Genomic DNA, 16,052 nt, shown 5'->3' with positions numbered 1-16,052 from the left:
TTAGAAGCCTCCCAAGGGGTTTTAATCTGTCCCTACCCCTAGTGAAATTATTAAACATTGCTCAAGAAATTATCCAATTGCTTAATTATCTTGGAATGATATACATGGTGGTATTCAAAGACACTGCTAGTATAACACCAGCTACCTGAATGTCAGTGGAGTAATTTACAGAACAGAGCAGGCAAACCAACCAAGGCTTTTGAGAAAGAGGGAAACTGCTAAGAGACTCAGCAGCAGGCCCTATGCGACTACCAGCAATCCCTCAAAGGCAGGCTAACAAGGTATCACCTTTCCCACGAGTCTGCATTCTCTCAGCCACATTCTGGTAAAAATCCTGAGTACACTCTGACTGCTCCTCAATGCTGAAATCCTGAAACAAAGGGACAAAGAGTCTGCTTAGTAGCTGAAGAAAGATCACGAGGAAAGCTCTAAATTTTACAAAACCCACTCCTTGAACTAATCTCAAAAGTACTTACAAATTAAATTAATGCTGCAGGGGAGAAAAGCCTGTCCATTAATATTATTTACAACATTCCATGACCTCTCACTTCTTTTTGCTGTATATACACATTCTTATATGGGTACAATGCATATTTTGATAATTTGCATGTTTATGTACATTTTTTTTACAATTATTTATTTATTTATTTATTTATTTTTGGCTGTGTTGGGTCTTCGTTTCTGTGCCAGGGCTTTCTCCAGTTGCGGCAAGTGGGGGCCACTCCTCATCGCGGTGCGTGGGCCTCTCACCATCGTGGCCTCTCTTGTTGCGGAGCACAGGCTCCAGACGTGCAGGCTCAGTAATTGTGGCTCACGGGCCTAGTCGCTCTGCGGCATGTGGGATCCTCCCAGACCAGGGCTCGAACCCATGTCCCCTGTATTGGCAGGCAGATTCTCAACCACTGTGCCACCAGGGAAGCCCCTGTACATTTTGATTTATCTAACCTACTTAACTATCTGACGGCTTTATAATATTCCATTATATTACCCGATTTATTTAACCACTTCTACCACTGTGTATTAGGGTTCTTTCCCTTTTTTCACTAATTACATATTGCAGCTATAAACAACTATGCGAAGACTGTTTCTTTTAGGTTATTTCTTTGTGATTCATTTTCAAAAGCAGCATTAACAGCTTAATAAGTCTGGACAACTTTACAGCTCTAAATATCCATTGCTAGACATACAACCCTCAGAAACTCCAAGTACAGTCACTAGCTACATAGGTATGCTTGTTTCTCCACAGCCCCTCTAACACTGGGCTTTATCATTTTTATTTGGTTTTACTGATTTTATACGTGTAACACAAATATATATATTCACATATACTTTCTTCCAAAGAATATCTGAAGTCTGTATAAAAGATAAACACAGTTCAGCGCAATAAGCTAGAAAATGATAAACAAAACAAAACACGGAGAGAAACAGAAACAGAAAGTAGAGCCAGGAAAGATAACACAAAAATGTATTCCTTGAAGATACAGAAGTTAGCAAAAAGTCAGCCCATAAATTTGTCTCTAACTAAACTTTCTAGCAATCATCACTAAGATGAGAAGAGTCACATAACTGAGTGTCCAAAATGTAAAAGCAAACTAATTCTTCAGGTGAAATTCTGACACCAAAATCAGGAATTTCTCCAAGGGTTCTCATAAAGATTTCATCACAGATGGGCATGAATACGGCCCAAGACAAATTCCACAGGACTGCTTCTCACAGACCACCTCTGCACAGGCCAATGACACGGGCCAATAAAGCCCTGATGAAGCACGCAGACCCTGATGCTTTGGCTACCTTAGAAAAGATGCCTTGGGGTGAGGGACAGTGACCAAACCTTGCCTATCTGCCTTCACAGTGTCTCTCCCGTCAATCCTTCCCTGGTTTGGGTCCTCATTATCTCTCACCTGGAGTTCAGCTGCTCTCCCCATGTTTGATCTTTCTCTTCTCAACTGATCGTCTTATCTTATGATCTGGTCCCCACTTACCCTGCCAGGTTACCTATTGTTGAGAATCTGCATTTAGTTTTCCCGCCTCTCTAACACTGTGAAATTATTCTCTGTCCAGATGACTTTTACTCCTCTCCAATCCTCCAACAGCTGCCCAAGGAAGTTCCACAGTTATCTCCTTGAAGGCTCAGTCCACATCTTGCCTCCTCTAAGAAGGTGCCCTCCATTCCTTCGGTCAAAATAACTTTGCAGGCCTCACGGCACTCAGAGCGCTCTGCGACCACCTTGACTGCACACTTGTTACTGCCTGAATGTTTTTTTAATACCGTTAAACCTTTCTCTGGTCATTAAGAACAATTCTTCAACAGCTGAATTTAGCTCCTCTCTGTAGGTGAAACAAATCTTAATCTGCTTTCTTCCAAGTTTTTTCCTGCTTAGCTCTTTTATTTGGCTGGCATGTAAGGTTCATAGTATGAAAAACAGACCTTAAATAATCTGCATACAAACTTCCCTTTTTCAGCGGCAATTAGTAAAAAGCAATACTGTTCCCCTTTGTTTTCCAATTCTCATATAATTTGCTCCTGAGAAACTGAATTTATTTCTGGAATCCCTAGTTTATTTCACTGCTCTCTTTCTCTTCTCTATCTCTCTACATATTGAATATATATATATATATGAAAATCATATCTAGTTGTGGTAACTTTCAGTTTAGTATATTTTGAAGTCTGCTACATTTAGAAACCTTCCCTCACAAACCCCTGCTTCCTTCTTTTTCTAGAATAAACAGTGTAACATTGTAATTTAATATTTTAAGTGTTCATATTGACCCGCAAAGTACTTGTAAATTTGTCTTTTTGTTTTCCTCAGCTAGATCCAGGATATTATACTTCCTCAGCTAAATCCAAGATAAAATCCAGAAACAGTCTTTTAATTCTTTGAATGAGCCTCTAACTTTCTATATTAGATTAAGTTATTATTTAATATTTAATCTTTTTATTGCTATTGTCTTTAAAAATTGCTATTTTTAAAAAAATGTGCTAGGCTCTTTAGCTTTTTATCTCTGGCATCTTGTACTATAACTAAATTTTGTGGATTTATCTCACCCATGTTGCTAAATTTATACCTCTATTAGTATTCTGTTTTCCCTCGGATTTTCTGGTAAGATTATTTTTCCCCAATTTCTGGAAAATGATATTTCTATCCATTCTAAAAACATTTACTACGTGGTTAACAGACTTGCCAGCCACTGTACAAGACAATAATATAAAAAATATTAAAACTCTCAGAGGGCATTCAGGTTAAACAGGAAGACTGGAAGCACATAATTCAGTACTTTCTGCAATGGATTATCTACTTAGGTAGCTTACACATGGCTACCTTTCATTTGCACCAAATCGTAACACTAAGAACACACTTCATTCTTGTGATTATTACTAGTACTTACTTCTAACCAGAAACCGTGACCTCCTTTTAAAGGCCTAAATGGCCTGTTTCACAGGTGGCAATGGATCACCTATTCCTACACCAGTTCCACACAATCACTAATTTTGTTACAATTCAGAAAACTCCTTTTTATATTTCTATTTCTCTTGCACAGATTTACACTTCAGTACAGTGTTTAATTCGTAATGTGAACTCCCTTGCCACTCTGTCCTCTTTTCCTGCTTTAGATTATTTGGAGGACTTACCACTGTTATATATCATAAATTAGTTTATTGTCTATCTCCTCCACTAAAATGCCAGCTCCATGAGGGCACTGGTTCACTACCGCATCCTTGGTGCCTACAACAGAGCCAGGCACAGTGCTCAACACTAGTTGAATGAAAGAAAGAATGAAAGTGGCCATATACTATTGTTCCACCCTTTATAATATTGTAAAGATGTGGGGAGACAATTCTACATAGACCTCTCCTATTTCTACACATCTTGTGAGGAGAGACACTGACTGCCTTTGTTCTCCACCCTTTTCAAGGATAGCTGTATAGCAGACAGGCCTGGAAGACAGAGGTAGAGCCTCCCTTAAGTGAAAAGGGTAGATTGTTTACTGTCTAGTATAATAATGTTTCCCTCTGGGGCAAAGGTCAGGCAAGCTCATGGCCTTATAAAAGATCCTCTTCTCTATCATAACTTACTGCATGTGCAGGCATTACCTGGTCTTCTTTGCACTGCCCTGTGGGAATTGATACGTAGGAAATTGGTACAAACGCTGATATACTCTCGTTACTGCTAGTGCTGTAATAAACTGGCCTCTTTTTTTTCTGACCCAGGAGGCTTGTGTCTTCTGCCAATATCCATGAAACTATGGCAGGCTAACTTTTAACTTGAAAGGAGAGTACCTCTCAGATCCTTCAAAGTTCTTGCCAAAGGAGCTAAGTGATATGATTGCAGGTTTGTGCTGGTAAATTCTTTTAAAGGTTTTTTCATAGTTTTCTAAGAAAAAACACAGTCTAGCAGTGTAAATGAACGCTTTTCTTTAAGTATTCTCTAGCCAATGCCTGGGATCATCTTTTCTATAATGTCTAGGTAAAGCCATTTTATTTTTTTTCCTAAAAAACTTTTTCTTTGTAGTGTAAAAGTTTGACAAGTGGGTATATTCCTTTCAATAGTCCGAGAGGTTCTCTGTATTCTTTCTTAACTGTCTGGCTGAAATCTTTTTTCTTTTTTTCCACCCCCATTTTGAACATCTTTGACTATTTCCTTAATTATGTTTTCTGTGTATTTCATCTTTAAAAACTGGATCTCCATGATCTGTTTTCCAGATTAATTTTCTTTTGTACTACAGTTAACTGTTTGATCTACTTAGGTTTTAACTTTAATGTTCATTTTTTTTTTTTTTGTATTGCTACTTTCTGCTGCCTTCAATAATTCTTTTTAGGAAACTAAACATATTATGGCTTTACTCCTCCTAAATAAAACTTAAAATTAAACATTAACATTTAAAGTACGACAAGCATGCAGTCCTCAGATTTTAAGATAGTCCACCTTATCAGGGAATGTAGCTAGTCATGTAGCTAGTTGAATACAGATTGAAACATTTCTACCTTTAGATGAACAAAACAGAGCAAAAGTAATTGACTTTTGTCAAATTCAATTATTGGCAAAATGAAGGTGGTAAGAAGTGTTAAGGTACATATGTTCATTTCATATCTCTAAGGAAGAGCCTGCAGTCTATCACTTTCAGGAGCTACATAGTTACAAATTACAAATGAACTCAAATATGCTCTGTACAAACATCATCATATCATTTTTCAGCAACAGAAATGTTTAAACTTGTGCCTTTCCTTCAATGAATGAAATGTGTAGGGGGCGAAGTGTTCCAGTAACTCTCATTTTACAGTGAGATGCAGAAGAATCAGTGCAGTTGGTGCAGTCAGGTAGCCAAACTGCAGAATTCCCAAAGACGCTGCATTCATTTAAAACACTCTGATGTTACCAGAGTTCGAGCAGATACAGCGTTATTCATGACACTCTAGAGGCCCAGTAGCGTCCTGTTGGCCTCTTCTGCAAGTACGTGACATTACTAAACATGTAGTCCTAAAAATCAGTGAACAGACTCCCGAATTAGAGTTCCTTAATGCAATTGTGTGTTTAGCCATTGGTTACTTGAGTTTTCCAACAAGGTTTAGGAAAAGGTCAAAAGTACTCATAGATGAGTAAAGTGAACCAGGCTTTCAAGGAGTATAGCAGCTAGTTTTAAAAAATCTCTTCAAGGGCTTCCCTGGTGGCGCAGTGGTTGAGAATCTGCCTGCCAATGCAGGGGACACGGGTTCGAGCCCTGGTCTGGGAAGATCCCACATGCCACGGAGCAACTAGGTCCGTGAGCCACGATTGCTGAGCCTGCGCGTCTGGAGCCTGTGCTCCGCAACAAGAGAGGCCGCGACAGTGAGAGGCCCGCGCACCGCGATGAAGAGTGGCCCCCACTTGCCACAACTAGAGAAAGCCCTCGCACAGAAACGAAGACCCACCACAGCCAAAAATAAATAAATTAAGAAAAAAAAAAAAAGACCGTATTTAAAAAAAAAAAAAAAAATCAGCTGCCATTTAAAAAAAAAAAAAAAAATCTCTTCAAGAGGCTGCTACATTTCTTTCACCACCCACAGCAGGGTGGGCCTTTGGGTGTGCCCGTGCAGTTGTACCCCACACTAGCACCACTGAGCCCGGTTCCTTCCCCTCAACCAGCAGGTGGAACAAGGTCTCACGCCTGTAAGAGTCAAAACTTGGCTAGATCTGAACCATAACTGGTTCAAGTTAAGTAAGCCATGCTTCATGAACACCTTCTGAATGTGGACATTAGTCCTTACGAGGCCCTCATAGAGGCTCTTCAGGTGAGGGTTATCGTCTTTTACTTCTTCATTATGTTGCCTTCTCCAAAATGTCTGCAGCCTCTCACAAGCCCTTGCAGAAGCTCTGAAAACCATTTCCCATGGTCTCTTCCAGCTGCTCTTCTAGCTTGACCTTCCTATCCATGAGGATCTTCTCTGCAGAAGGAGTATCTCTCTTCTGGTCCACTTTGACCCACATCCTCTTCCATCCTGGCCACTGTTCTTTTGTTTTGCAGCTGTGCACAATAGGAAAGGGCCTGAGAAACAATGTCAAAGCTGGGAGACTATATCGCACCAGCCTCACCCACTGAGCCATCAAGGCTGCCTTGTATGACATGTTCTTGATTATTTTTCTTTTTTTTTTTTTTTTTTTTAAATGAATAGCCCAGTTTGCTTTTTTTTTTTTTAAAGAAATTCACGTTCTTTTATTTATTTATTTATGACTGTGTTGAGTCTTCGTTTCTGTGTGAGGGCTTTCTCTAGTTGCGGCAAGTGGGGACCACTCTTCATCGTGGTGCGCGGGCCTCTCACCATCGCGGCCTCTCTTGTTGCGGAGCACAGGCTCCAGACGCGCAGGCTCAGTAATTGTGGCTCACGGGCCCAGTTGCTCCGTGGCATGTGGGATCTTCCCAGGTCAGGGCTCGAACCCGTGTCCCCTGCATTGGCAGGCAGATTCTCAACCACTGCGCCACCAGGGAAGCCCTTGATTATTTTTCTTCATTCATTACTTTTAACATAGTTATCAACTCAATCTTTTACCTAGTTTTCTTTCTTATGATGTACACATTCCATCACCTCAGATGTTTTCCCATTGTCCCGTTGCCTCACTTCTCATCCTTAATGCCTCTAATTTTAAAATTAACCCAGAACCATTAGGTCCTGGGTTACTTCCCCCAACCCCCTGATTTTCTTACCATAATTAAAGCCTACTTTGTTGATTAAAGTTTCTTTGTTTTGAATACATGCTTCTGCTCTCCTAACAGTAATTACATAGCAGGGCAAACTACTCCTTGCACACACATATGGTTTAGAATTGTAAAGCTATTTTAAAATATAGGAGAACACCTATCTTTTTACTTATTTTGGGGAAGACAAGATATAGCCATATTTTAAATTATTTTATTTTCTTTCTCCTCATTCAGGTTTAGAAAACAGTTTTTCAGGAGAATTAATATCAGAAAAACTTTAAGTATATAATATAATCAATACCAGACTTTTACAGAATGAATGGCTGGGAAAAGAACACTGAAATCAGCAAAAGGTCTTAATATTGTGCTTGACCGCTTCCTTCGCAAGGAAAAAGAGCATATTTGAACTACTACTAATAAAGAAATCGTGTTTTAAAAACAGCATTGAAAAACCCAGAAAGTTCATTTATTAAAAAGCTTTAATGCAATATCCAATAAATTAAAGGGTCTAAATTTTGAGGTAGCAGAGGGTTACAATGGTTATACTTTTAAAAACGGGGCAAGCTACACTTTCAGAACAGGGGAAAATGTATGTGAGGGATTTATCAACAATTAGCAAGGGCAGGATTTAAACAGTTTGGGCAGCAAAACAGTTTCGCTAGGAGTCTTATTTACTTTGATTTAACTGTGGTCTGTGTGTTTCGAAAATATTTTCATATGAATAAATTTGTGGAAAAAATTTTTTTACCAAGTCAGGGAGCTCATTAAGTTAGAAAATATGGTTTTCAAGTTATGATGGGAAAGGTGAACATCTAGCTGGGTCTATATAATGCTTTAAAATTACCCTGGGCACATACAGTTTTTTGTCGAAATGACAAAGAAATCTAGACATTCTTCATTTCACTGGTGACCATATACAACCCTGAGTCCATGGCCACTCTTAAACCTATTTGAAGCTTGGTTCTCACAGTGAGATTCTTAAATTCTAGTTATGTAAACTAAATATGTAACAATAATAAGTTTAAAAAACTAAACCTTGTAAATTCTTCTTTAGCTTCTTCTTAGCACCCCACTCCCTCCCCCACCTTCCCATTTTCTCAATAAAATTTAAATTCTTGCTGTGGTGACTTCGAAGAAGAAAAAAGTAGCTGATGACAACTGTATGTTCAACATAAATGAATTCTGTGTTAATGATGTCACTGCCTGTCTCGTGTGTAATAGAAATATCTCTTAAAGAATGTGAAAAGGGACTACAAGGGACTATTAAGTAGCTAATGAGATTAATCAAAAAGAAAAAAGAGTAAAAAAATAAACTCTTCAGCTTCCGAAGAGTCTTAGCAAACAACATTTGTTGAAAAGTCAAGCGTTACATTGCAATACTGCAATGTGTGTGGATTATGGGTGCTGAATGAAATTTCAGCCAAAAGAGATACCTTCTGGGAATGAGGAAATTAAAAAAAAAAAACAACTCAGTAGAGACATTAAATGCTTCCTGATAAAGACAAAATGGCTGAAAAAATTTAATGCAATTCTGAAAATACTTAATTTTCTAGACTTGACCCATATGTGGTAAAAAGGTTGCTCACCACTGGGCATACACTAGGACTGGAGAAAATAGGAATGAAGAGGAAAAAGATGTGGGCAAGAGTGGTTCATTGTTGAAATTATGGGTTAGAAGGTACAGGTCAAAGACACATGTGTGGAAGACACAAGTGTTATCCAAGTGACCTTGGACAAGTCACTTATCCTCTCTGGCTCTCAACTTCCCCACCTGTAAAATAAAGGGACGGTAACTGTATAGTTGCTAAGGTCCCTTTCAATGTTTAAATTTTAGCTTTCCCTTCTCTACCTGAGCAAGGAGAGGAAAATTAAAAATCAATACAAAACTAAAAAAACCTAAAATGACTACTATTGGTCTAATGATTGTTACTTAGAGTTCAAGGTCTACTATGGCTCTCTTGGCAGTTTACACTATTTACAAGGTGACAAGTTAGGAAGGCTTATTACTAAAGTACACAACACAAGTAGCTCTGATGCCAGACGTTCCATGCGAAGATGATCCAAACACCATTAAGTTGCAGAGGAAAAGTATTAGCCTGGGAGGCGTGTTTAACTTGGTTCAGTGACATTTCTCAGGTAAGTCACTTAACATTTCTGGTTCTTTATTTTCTCAGTTGTAAAATGACAAAGTTGCACTACATTATCTCTGAGACCTTTCCTAAAACCAAAACTCTATGTTTCTAAGTGGTTCTCAACCTACCCTTTTGTAATGCATTGCTTCCAAAAACAGCTTCGTCTGCTTATAGATTTCTTGGCCTGTCTTGTGGAAGGTCTTGAGAAATTCTATGAACTCTTTAGACACTCTATCCGTTTCAATGCTGGTTTGCCGGTTTATAGAAGGACTGGGAGCTTTTGGTTCCTGAATTTCTGCTGGGAAAATTAAACATAGTAAGTTTCATTACACAGAAGAGCCATGCATGGAATTACTTTCAGTATCTAATTTAAGATTATCTAGATTATGCTAAATCAAAGTTAAACTTGAATTTAAATTATTTTATGTTTAAATATTTGGATTTTCCTTAAAGTAAGCTAAATCTATTTTATGAGTAGGAAGTACAATTAGATAAAACTGCATATCTACAAGATACTCCTATTCAAATAAAGGTGCTCTATCAGTATCTTCTTAGCCAAAATATATCATGCTTTGATCTATACATTTAATCGTTAACACTGAAATGGCATTGCTATCTTGAACAACTCTCTCAAAGACTGCATGAATTTACAAAACCAGTCAACATGTAAAATAACAATCAGTAGAAGCACAAAAATTATAGATGACTTATGCTAGACAACCTTCCCAAATCCACTTGATTTGCCAAAAAGGCAAAGGCTAATTTATTTATGTGGAGATGAACAATTATTTACCCACCATTCAAACTTCAAGTCATACTGCTCAAAGTGAAAGTATGCATCCCAAGTAGCACAGTGACCATGACAGAGCAGAGGCAAGAGAAGCAAAAAAAAAAAAACTGTCTAATCAGCTGGCCACACAACTCTTTGCCCTCTTCAAATAAATACACTGAAAGGAAAATAAGACCTTTACACACAGAGATAAGGGTGTTGTAATAGGGTAAGTGCTCTCAGAAAACATGAAATATCACTTGGTCTCTGATCACCTTCTAATAAGCCTCCTGATTTTGAATTGTGCTCTCTAATGCAATACCTGAAAGGAATTAAAGTATCTCATATACCCGTGATCCTTTTCTATACACACACAAAAAAAGATAATTAGGAAGAAAAAGTACCTTTTGTAGGTATTAAAATTTAAAATCAACCGATTACATGCTTTCTCAGAGCAATTTCTTTTTTTTTAACTGAAGTATAGTTGATTTACAATGCTGTGTTAGTTTCTTGTGTACAGCAAAGTGATTCAGTTATATATACATATAAATATATTCTTTTTCATATTCTTTTCCATTATGGTTTATTACAGGATATTGAATATAGTTCCCTGTGCTATACAGTAGGACCTTGTTGTTTATTTTATATACAATAGTTTGTATCTGCTAATCCCAAACTCCTAATTTATTCCTCCCTTACCCCCTTTCTCCTTTGGTAACCGTAAGTTTGTTTCTATGTCTGTGAATCTGTTTCAGAGTAATTTCTTACAATCTTATTTTTTGAACTTTAGTATCTGAAATACATTTTAATGATGTAGCGGCAATAAAGTTTTAAGATAATAAAAGCATTACCCTTATTAGAGTGACTGGTTTATTCAAGTGAGACAAACACACACAGATCATGTAAAAATATACCTTAACTACATAGGTCAAACTAAAGATTCCACCTCTCACTTCAAAAAAACCTTTTTCCAATGTACACAAATCAATGTGATACACCACATCAACAAAAGAAAAGACAAAACCACATGATCATCTCAACAGATGCAGAAAAAGCATTTGATAAAATTCAACATCTATTCACAATAAAAACTCTTACCAAAATGGCTATAGAGGCAACATATCTCAACATAATAAAGCTATTTATGACAAACCCACAACCAACATAATACTCAACGGTGAAATGCTGAAAGCCTTCCTGCTAAAATCTGTAACAAGACAAGGATACCCATTCTTACCACTTCTATTCAACATAGTATTGGAGGTCCTAGCCACAGAAATCAGACAAGAAAAAGAAATAAAAGGTACCCAAACTGGAAGAGGTAAAATTGTCATTATATGCAGACGACATAATACTATACACAGAAAACCCTGAAGACTCCACACAAAAACTACTAGAACTGATAAACAAATTCAGCATGGTAGCAGGATACAGGATTAACATAAAGGAATCTGTTGCATTTCTTTACACTAACAATGAAATATCAGAAAAGTAAAAACAAGCAAACAAAAACCCTCTAAAATCACATAAAAAAAAAAAAAAAAGAAAACTTAGGCATAAACCTGACCAAGGAAGTAAAAGACTTACATGCTGAGAACTATAAAACACTGATAAAGAAAACTGAAGATAATTCAAATAAATGGAAAGACATCCCATGCTCTTGGATTGGAAGAATTAATATTGTTAAAATGGCCATACTACCCAAAGCAATCTACAGAGTTAATGTGATCCCTATCAAATTATCCAAGACATTTTTCACAGAACTAGAACAAAAATCCTAAAATTTATATGGAACTATAAAAGACCCAGAATTGCCAAAGCAATCCTAAGTAAAAAGAACAAAGCTGGGGCATAACCCTCTGAGACTTCAGACAATACTACAAAGCTACAGTAATCAAAACAGTGTGGTACGGGCACAAAAACAGACATATGGATCAATGGCACAGAATAGAGAGCCCAGAAATAAACCCACACACCTACAGTCAATTAATCTTCGACAAAGGAGGCAAGAGGGACTTCCCTGGCGGTTCAGTGGTTAAGACTTCATGCTTCCACTGCCGGGGGTGCGGGTTCAATCCCTGGTTAGGGAACTAAGATCCCACATGCCAAGCAGTGCAGCCACAAAACAAACAAAACAAAACACACACACACACACACACACACACACACACACAAAAAACAAAACAAAGACAAAGGAGGGAAGAATATACAATGGAGAAAAGATAGTCTCTTCAGCAAGTGGTGTTGGGAAAGCTGGACAGCTACACGCAAATCAACGAAGTTAGAACACATTCTCACACCATACACAAAAATAAGCTCAAAATGGCTTTAAGACTTAAGTGTAAGACATGACACCATAAAACTCCTAGAAGAGAACATAGGGAAAACATTCTCTGACATAAATCACACCCATGTTTTCCTGGGTCAGTCTCCCAAGGCAATAGAAATAAAAGCAAAAATAAACAAATGGAACCTAATCAAACCCATAATATTTTGCACAGCAAAGGCAACCAAAAGGCACAAAATGACAACCTACGGACTGGGAGAAAATACATGCAAACAAAGCAACTGACAAGAGCTTAATTTCCAAAATATACAAACAGTTCATACAACTCAGTAACAAAAAAACAAACAACCCAATCAAAAAATGGGGAAAAGACCTAAACAGACATTTCTCCAAAGAAGACAAACAGATGGCCAAAAAGCACATGAAAAGATGCTCACCATTGCTAATTATTAGAGAAATGCAAATCAAAACTACAATGAGGTACCACCTCACACTGGTCAGAATGGCCATCATTAAAAAGTCCACAGGAATTCCCTGGCAGTCCTGTGGTTAGGATTCCATGCTTCCACTGCAGGGAGCACAGGTTCAATCCCTGGTCAGGAAACTAAGATCCTGCATGCAGCACTGTGCAGCCAAAAAAAAAAAAAAAAAAAAAAATTCAATTAAAAAGTCTACAAATAACAAATGCTGGAGAGGGTGTGGAGAAAAGGGAACCCTCCTACACTGTTGGTGGAAATGTAAATTCGTGCAGCCACTATGGAAAACAGTATGGAGGTTCCTCCAGAAACTAAAAATAGAGTTGCCATATGATCCAGCAATCCCACTCCTGGGCATATATCCAGACAAAACTGTAATTCAAAAAGATACATGCACCACAATGTTCACAGGAGCACTATGTACAACAGCCAAGACATGGAAACAACCTATATGTCCATCAACAGATGAGTGGATAAAGAAGTGGTGTATATACACAATGGAATACTATTCAGCCATAGAAAAGAAAGAAAGAATGCCATTTGCAGCAACATGGATGGACCTAGAGATTATTATACTAAGTGAAGTAAGTCAGAAAGAGTAAGACAAATACCATATGATATCGCTTATATGTGGAACCTAAAATATGACACAAATAAGCTTATTTACCAAACAGAAACAGACTCACAGACATGGAAAACAAACTTATGGTTACCAAAGGGGAGAGAGGGTGAGGGAGGGATGAAGTGGGAGTTTGGGATTAGCAGATACAAACTACCATATATAAAAATAAACAACAAGGATATAATGTATAGCACAGGGAACGAAATTCAATATCCTGTAATAAACCGTAATGGACAAGAATATGAAAAAATAAACAAACAAAAAACCCCCTTTTCCCCTCTAAACTGCATATTGATATTAAGTAGTTAGCAGATCAAAATTGCACTTTATAGTTATCTTTCCAAATCACGTATTTGCCTATCTTCTAAAGTATCAGGTGCTTCCTAACTATGATTCAAAATGGAGAAGCCCTGGGACTTCCCTGGTGGTCCAGTGGTTAAAACTCCATGCTCCCAATGCAGGGGGCTCAGGTTCGATCCCTGATCAGGGAACTAGATCCCACATGCCGCAACTAAGAGCCCGCATGCCACAAATGAAGATTCTGCATGCCGCAACTAAAAGATCCTGAGTGCCGCAACTAAAAGATCCTGAGTGCCACAACTAAGACCTGGCGCAGCCGAATGAATGAATAAATTGATTAATTAATTAAATAAAATTAAAGAAAAAAAATTTTTTAAGTTATGAAAAAAAATGTAGACGCCCTAAAAGAATTCAATCATATTAAAAGAAAACATAAAGAAGAGAAGAAGGGCACATAAAAACACACTATATGTATGGCTAAAAATACTGTCAAAAGTCAGACAACAAACTGGAAAAAATGTCTGTAAGCTACATCACAAAGGGCTATTCTCCCTAATATACAAGGACTCCTATAAATACAGAGGAAGAAAAATCCAACGGTTCAATAGAAAAATGCGTGAAGAATACTAACACTGCACAGAAGGGAAACATAGATGGATCTTAAGCATAGGATATACTCAATCTCACACACGATAACAAATGTGCAAATTAAACCTACTAGTATTGTTGTACGGCAGAAACTAACACATTGTAAAGTAATTATACTCCAATAAGATTAAAAAAAAAAGACAAAGAAAAACAAACTATTATTAGATGCCATTTTAAAAATTAACAAGTCGACAAAAATCTGAAGTTTGATGTTGATGAGGATATAGGGGAAAAGGCACTTATACTATGGAGGTGGGAATGTAAAATGACATACCTGCAATGGAATGCAATTTGGCAATAATCATCAAAATTAAAAATACATTTATCCTATGACCCAACAATTCCATTTCTGAGAAATTTTCCTCTGACATAACTGCACATGTACAAAATGAAATATGTACAAGGCTATTCATTTTAGTACTTGTAAAAGCAGAGGTCTGAAGATGGCATAAATGGCCACTACGAAGGGACTAAATAAACTTTGGCTTAATCCATAAAGTGGAATATTATGTAGCTTAAAATTTTAAAAGTATCCTTTTTATGTATGGATAAGGAAAGAGTTCTTAAATATATTGCTAAGCTAAAAAAGCAGGGTATGCGTAGTGTGCTTTTATGTAAAATAGGAGGATTGGGATAAGAACAAATGTGTTTATAAATGAAAACAAAAGCAAAGAATGATACACAAACTAGCAACAAAAGTTGTCTGAATATGGGAGAAGGATGGTGATAGTGGCTGGGAACTAGAAGGGTGAGGGACCATATATACCTTTTATTTTTGAGCCATTTGGATGTACTACTTTTTTTTTTTTTTTTAAGCAAATAAGGCACAATTTAACTCAAAACAAAAACTGGCACATCTTTTCTGAAACATTTTTTTACCAATACGGAAAACCTAAAATTATATTTGACACCCTGTACAATTAGAAAAAATTCTTTAATACTTGGAATTTAATCTTTCACTCAATCTGATAAATTCCACTCCTAGTCGTGATGGAACAACAGGGATTAGGTTTACCCTACTGCCTTAACAACTAGAAAAATCAGACAAAACATATGAAAAAATGGTTTTCAGACACTGGCCAACAGGCAATGGGGAGAGGAACCCCTGAGAGAAGGGGACAAACATGGTAAATCCTACAAGTGCCTCAGCTCACTGCAGGTAGAGTTTTTAGGCATTGGCACAGGGAGAGGCAACTCAAACAGAGCCTAGCACACTTGCTGAATTGGGGAAACAATATTTAGAGCTCAAGAAGGCCAAAGTTTGCATGCCAAAACACATAGAGGATGTGCTGTAAAGAAAAAACTCCAGATAACTGCAGAGGGGTTCCCTTGAATCTCTGACTGAGTACTGCACATGCACGTGAGAAAACAACCCACAACTGGGTAAAGGAGTGGGCAGAACAATCTCCTGAGCACACATGACAGGAAATAATTCATTTTTCCTACTAGCCACGAACAAAGAGTATCAGCAATGGCAAATATGTGGGCAACTATAAAAGACATTTTCTCATTCAAAAATTTACTTAAGGGCTTCCCTGGTGGCACAGTGGTTAAGAATCCGCCTGCCAATGCAGGGGACACGGGTTCAAGCCCTGGTCCGGGAAGATCCCACATGCTGCGGAGCAACTAAGACCATGCACCACAA

At 37.6% G+C, this 16,052-nt stretch overlaps 1 protein-coding gene across 12 annotated transcripts in view; it reads right to left on the bottom strand.

Annotated features, from left to right (window-relative positions):
* Positions 1 to 16,052, bottom strand: part of RABGEF1 (RAB guanine nucleotide exchange factor 1) — a 90,054-nt gene that overhangs the window by 11,988 nt on the left and 62,014 nt on the right. For 7 of the 12 annotated variants that reach the window (XM_082432329.1, XM_082432328.1, XM_082432330.1 and 4 more), the window contains 2 exons: positions 9,434 to 9,603; positions 289 to 370 (listed from right to left, as the gene is read on the bottom strand). In XM_082432329.1, coding sequence (XP_082288455.1) covers positions 289 to 370; positions 9,434 to 9,603 — 252 coding nt within the window. Of the gene's footprint in view, positions 1 to 288; positions 371 to 5,986; positions 6,922 to 9,433; positions 9,604 to 16,052 lie in introns of those variants that run through there. The other 5 variants (XM_082432327.1, XM_082432334.1, XR_014255221.1 and 2 more) reach the window with 3 other exon arrangements.

This window comes from Balaenoptera physalus (genome assembly GCF_965194825.1).
Source record: "Balaenoptera physalus genome assembly, chromosome: 16".
Taxonomy (NCBI): Eukaryota; Metazoa; Chordata; class Mammalia; order Artiodactyla; family Balaenopteridae; genus Balaenoptera; species Balaenoptera physalus.
The sequence above is the reverse complement of the archived record's forward strand: the minus strand, read 5'-3'. Positions and strand labels throughout refer to the sequence as shown.